This window comes from Aethalodelphis obliquidens, unplaced genomic scaffold (assembly GCF_003676395.1).
Source record: "Aethalodelphis obliquidens isolate GAN/ISIS:26980383/991018 unplaced genomic scaffold, ASM367639v1 scaffold19, whole genome shotgun sequence".
Classification (NCBI taxonomy): domain Eukaryota; kingdom Metazoa; phylum Chordata; class Mammalia; order Artiodactyla; family Delphinidae; genus Aethalodelphis; species Aethalodelphis obliquidens.
In genome coordinates, this window is record NW_020837963.1 from 27,318,392 (window position 1) to 27,324,391 (window position 6,000).

Consider the following 6,000-nt stretch of genomic DNA (forward strand, 5'->3'; position numbering starts at 1 on the left):
GCCGTGTCACACAGCATGTGGGATCTTAACTCCCTAACCGGGATCAAACCTGTGCCCCCTGCCTTGGGAGGGCAGAGTCTTAACCACTGGACCACCAGGGAAGTCCCACGAGGGAGGTTCTGAATTCTCTTTGAAAAGTAAATGAGCTCTCATGCAGCATCAGGAAGTGCGGGTCCATTCAGTTAAGTCTCACACGCGAGCGAAGCGAAATAGAAATAGCAGTGGAAATAGAAACGAGGAAACAAGTTTAAGAACACTGGAAAAGTGGGATCTCCAGGACTGGCAAATGGCAAACTTGACGAGCAGCTCCAGAAGTCTGGAATCCCCGGCCCCCGCATGACTAGGCAGATGGGGTTCCTTACGTACAACTAGGAGAGCTGGGAGGAACAAGCAGGTTTTAGGGGACAGGATTGAGCTGTAACCCGCACCGTTAGGGACAGTCTGGACAGCAGTGTGTTAGGAGGTGCCTGTTGGTAATCATCGCATGGAAGTGAGTGGCACAGCTGAGGGAGCAGGGAGTGTGGCCAGTCCAGAGTCTTGGCTGATAGCTGCACTGTCTGGGAGAGAGGAGGAGCAAACAGCCCAGGTAGAACTGACAGTGTACGTCTTCCTCTCGTTCCAGGTAAACATTAAGTGATTCAGAGGGTTCAGGTGTATGTTTGTTCTGAATTTCATAAATAATTCAGTTGCTTGATCAAGACATACTTATTACACGGTCAACCTAAGGGCATTCTTTATTCACTGAAAGTATGTAAACCTGAAATATTTAAGGTTGTAATTTTGCTGTTTACAGATTTTCTTTTAATAAAATTTCTATGAAAACCCTGACTTTCTTAGAACAAAAGGTCATGTTGGAATCATTTCTGTCTGAGTTTGTTATAGTACCTAGGGTACAGTCTTCATACTGAACAAATAAGGGACTTAAAAACTCTGATTAACCTGCATGTTGATGTACTTATATAAATTGCATGCCAACAGATGCTCATATAGAAAGTTAAATGTAGAAATCTATGAAAAATTGGCTCTAGAACAAGGAGAAGTAATTGTGACAATATAAATGTTCCTTATGTCGAAAAGAATATCTATCTCATATTAACTCTCTTAAGTGTTTCCTGATAGGTGTGCTTTAAATAGCGAGTCCCTAACACAGTTAACGTAGCGATTAGTCGCGACACTGGAATCTGGCTCCTCGGGATGTTTATCTTCTGGGTAAAGCAGGTGCCTTTTGACATTTCTTAGTAGCACTGACAGTGAATTATTCTTGATTTTCTTTTGGTTTGTAGGTCTTATCCAGCCCATTCCAAGAAACCAGCTTTTTCAAAGTTATTTTAATAATAATTTTGTAAATGAAGCAGATAGACCGTACAAGTGTTTTTACTGTCATCGTGCCTATAAAAAATCTTGCCATCTTAAACAACACATCAGGTAAGGTAATGTAGATTCAGAGATGGAAATTTATAGTTACAGTGATTCAGTGATCTGGTGACTTGTGGAAATACTAAGAATGGTAGTGTTAGCTTTTGTTATTTAAAATGTCACTTTTGACCCCAAAGTATTTACTGATAATTGATATTTTCATTCTTCAGTGTCTTGACCAAAATGTTTTACCCACAAACCGCCTATTATATTTCACTCCTATTATATTTCAGTATTTGCAATCTCTGGGACATGTCAGAGAAATATTTGGTTTGTTTCATGAGGATCATGCTCTTTCACAGTTTCTCGGGTGTATTCATCAGGTTAATTCCTGGTGCTAGCAACAGTGAAGAGGAAGTATTGATAGAAACCTGATCACAAGAGACAGTGAGGGGTCATGAGAAGAGGACAGAACGTAGAAGAGGATGTGGGGTCTGGTTTTGTGTCGGTTGTATGCGAGCCCCGGACTTCAGATGAGCCACCTGAGTGCTGAATCTCAGGTCCCGTTGTGGGGACGTGAGAGCTGAGTCTCTCTGCTGCTGAGCTCAGAAAAGGGGTGGCCAAGTGAGATAATTACTAGAGTGCGTTCTAAATTAGAAAGCAGCGTGAAAGCGTAAGACGCTTTATTCATTACCATTTTTATTCTTTTTAGATCACATACAGGTGAAAAGCCTTTTAAATGTTCTCAGTGTGGAAGAGGCTTTGTTTCTGCAGGAGTGCTCAAAGCACACGTCCGAACGCACACTGGACTTAAATCTTTCAAGTGTCTGATATGTAATGGAGCTTTCACTACTGGTGGTAGCTTACGGCGACATATGGGCATCCATAACGACCTTCGTCCCTATATGTGTCCCTATTGCCAGAAAACATTTAAGACCTCACTAAATTGCAAAAAGCACATGAAAACCCATAGGTAGGTATAATTCTGATGGTCACTTTTTAACAGTCCTTACAATTCCCAGATGATGGTGGGGAGCGTTTTGAAGAAATAGTTGTCTTTGTTCCCTTTATTATTACTTCTAGCAGGAGGTGTATGAGCTAAAGAAACTTCTGTATCAATGTTTAATGACCTATTGAGAACCATAGACTGAAGCACATCATTTTTATTTTTAATGTAGTGTTGAAGTAGTCAGTGTTGGCCTAAATGCTTTCTAAACTCTCTTAAAACTAATAATCAGTAGTAGATAAAATGCTAGATAGACAGTGTCTACTATAATGAGGTAATGAAGGTTTCAAAAAAGAAAATCTTGGTCAACTCTGGGCCCTCTAGGCATATCATTAGTGTTATCTGAATGGTAATTATTGTAGGTTGTTGACAGAAAAAAAATATGTTTTAGCTAACACATAAATCCATCATTAAAGCTAACTTAGATTTTTTTTTTTTTTTGCGGTACGCGGGCCTCTCACTGTTGTGGCCCCTCCCGCTGCGGAGCACAGGCTCCGGACGCGCAGGCTCAGCGGCCATGGCTCACGGGCCCAGCCGCTCCGCGGCATGTGGGATCTTCCCGGACCGGGGCACGAACCCATGTCCCCTGCATCGGCAGGCAGACTCTCAACCACTGCGCCACCAGGGAAGCCCTAACTTAGATTTTTGCTTGCTTAGAGGGCTGCCTCATCTGTAAATGGAGGGGACCCAACGAGCCCTTACAGAGATGCATTTCTCACTGTGTCTGGAGCTTATTCAGTGGTGCTTCTGTGAAGCCACAGAATTCTGTATTGTAACGGAAAGCATGGACAAGATGACCACGACCACCTCCTAGGAGACTTTGAGAACAAGAGTTACCAGGCTTACCAGGAAAGAATATTAGCCTTCTGCCCTAGAATGTTTACCTTTGAGCCATATTTTAACCCGGATGTCTCTGTCCAGGTATTACCTACCAAACAGAACTCCCAACTGATAGAATAAGGTAACTCGGAGAAATGGTGTTCTGGTTTCATCCCTCTGGCTGCCGAAGCACACTTGACAGAATTGACTCTCCTCGACTTTGGTACGGCTGATCGCGTAGCCGAGGAGTTCAAGTGCTTCTCGAGACCATCTAGGGAATGTGAGATTGGTGGTGTCAGTTAGGGGACTCTTGCCAATTATATGTCCAGTTATACTTGGCTGCATTTTATGGAGGAAGCTCTGTGCTTCACACGCATTCAGGGGCTGGGGAGTTCATGGGGGCGGAGACGCTCAGAGCGTGCACTGCTGCCCCCCTGCCAAGAGAAATGGGGCGCGGTCACAGCTTGCGCAGAGCATGGTGAATGACGCCTCTCTGCAAGACGCCCGGCCTTCACAGTGTGCTTTTGTGGTGGTGTTGGGAGTTCAGTTTACAGGCTCAGAGGCCAGTGCTGTAATTTCTGGGAAGAGGGTCAGCTGTTCTTAGCCGGGTCATTTCTGTCCGTGGAGTGTTGCTTTGGCCACTGCTTGTCCAGGGTTCCGCTGAGGGACACGTGCCATGCTTACGCCAGGGGAGAGTGTGCGTGACTTTCAGGTGGCAGCGTAAGGACGGGTAGGTCTGTCATTGCAGAGTTGGGGGTTTATCTTATAGATGGCGTGTACTGTGAACCTGCCTGCGAGCAGGCAGCAGCTCCAGTCGTTTGATCCCTTTGTTTGAAGTCTTGGGAATTCCTAAAATGCCATATACACTTACATTAAAAATAAAAAGTCGCTGTAGTAAGAGTTGTGAAAACACCCAGGCAAACAAACAGAAAACAAGGCTCCACCAGTCACAACAGAGGGCACAGTTCCTCTCCTTCAGGGTGGTGGAGAGGACCCCGTGAACCCACGGCACCGCTGTACAGTCACCCTGTGGTGGAGGTGTGACAGTGCGTGTTCTTTCCTTTGCTGCTTTTCAGTACATTTTTGTTCCCCCCCCTCAGTAAAAGTAGTCGAGAAGTGACTTTTTTTTTTTTTTTGCGGTACGCGGGCCTCTCACTGCTGTGGCCTCTCCCGTTGCGGAGCAGAGGCTCCGGACGCGCAGGCTCAGCGGCCATGGCTCACGGGCCCAGCCGGTCCGCGGCATGTGGGATCTTCCCGGACCGGGGCACGAACCCGTGTCCCCTGCATCGGCAGGCGGACTCTCAACCACTGCGCCCCCAGGGAAGCCCAAGTGACTGTTTTTGATATCAGAAAATGAAGAGGAAAGACTTTGTTTGGAACTCAGAATGGAATTCTGAATCAGCAGATTCACGTGATTCTGGCATCCAGCGTCCGGTAGAGCTTGTGTGAGTCTGACTGGAGTAGCCCCTTCATGGCTGAGATACTGTACAGCCTGTTAATCAGATCATTGTTTGACCTGGGTTTTTGTTTGTTTTTTCCCCAGTGTTTTTGTTCATTCACTGAATTCATTGTTCATTTTTCTCTTTGAAAGAGAAATTGTTGGCCTTGATGATAATATGCCAGGTATGCTTTGTACACATAAAAGTAATATTAACAGGAATAATGATTTTGCAGAAAACCATCGCAGCCACATGCCTCGTGGTCCAGGTTCTGCCGCCTGTGGCCCACTGGTCAGTGAGCCGCACACGGCCTGGCAGGTTGCACGATGGTCCCGTCTCTCCCACGTGTGTGTGTAACACTGAAAGCAGTCTGTCAAGACGCTGCCTCATCTCATGCAGTTCTTGTTTTGAACACCTCAGCTCATCACAGAATTTGAATTGGGAGAGTTTAGCTTTGAAACATGGGATCTTTTGTATCGTTCAGATTTTGAAAAATCCTTGTTGCCTTCCGGCCCCTATGGTCTGTGAAAGCACTTAGAGATGAGGGCACGGGGGTTTTCTTTCAGATTATTTGTAGTGTTTAACTCTCAACTGGATTGCCGCCGCGACTTCAAAGTGAAACAGTTTAAAATGAAAACTGTCACTGAATAAATCACACCTCGCGTGCCCGCGGTGTTTGACAGCAGCTGACGCTGCGGACTGTTGTCCATTTTTTGAAGATTTGAGCTTGCCCAGCAGCTCCGGCAGCACCAGCAGGCCTGCCCGATAGATGACGGCGCTGTGGACCAGCAGGGCATGCACGTGCCCACCCAGGTGCAGGTGGAGATTGAGAACGCCGCACTGCAGCCGACCGCTGAGGCCGTGGCCGACAACCCCGGGGCCGTGCTGGACCTGGGGCCGCCCGCCGGCGTGGAGACGGGGCTCGGCCAGCAGATGGCGGGGCAGCCTTTGGAAGCAGATGAAGGTGAGCGGTTCAGGGCTTTTAACTCTCAGGAGTTTTGCAGCCCTTTGTACTCCAGTCCCCACTGGCCCTCTCGTCCCTGACCTTTTAAAGCGCAGTTTGTGCCGTGTGTCTGAGCGTGAGAGAGTCTGCGGTGCATTTAGAATCGTAGAAATGGGACCTTCCGATACGTGCTGCTTGTCACCCACTTTCACCCCTGAGCCTACCGCGAGAGAGTCTTTGGTTTCCACTGAGTGCCCATCTGCGTGATCACGCGTGTCCTGGTGCATGGCTCCCGGACTTCCCAGCGTGAGGCCGTGGACTGGGTGCCGCTGGCTGCGGGAGCTGAGGCCCCTCGGCCAGCGCGCTGCCTCCTGCGGGGAGGTCTCGCTGCAGAAAGATGGCGGCTCACCGCGGGGGGGGGGGGGGGGGGGGGGGGG

At 47.7% G+C, this 6,000-nt stretch overlaps 1 protein-coding gene across 9 annotated transcripts in view; it reads left to right on the forward strand.

The window, feature by feature from the left end:
• The window catches only part of ZNF236 (zinc finger protein 236), a 101,289-nt gene that overhangs the window by 58,049 nt on the left and 37,240 nt on the right, over positions 1-6,000 (forward strand). For all 9 annotated transcript variants that reach the window (XM_027118785.1, XM_027118784.1, XM_027118786.1 and 6 more), the window contains 3 exons: positions 1,284-1,425; positions 2,069-2,329; positions 5,340-5,584. In XM_027118785.1, coding sequence (XP_026974586.1) covers positions 1,284-1,425; positions 2,069-2,329; positions 5,340-5,584 — 648 coding nt within the window. The remainder of the gene's footprint in view (positions 1-1,283; positions 1,426-2,068; positions 2,330-5,339; positions 5,585-6,000) is intronic.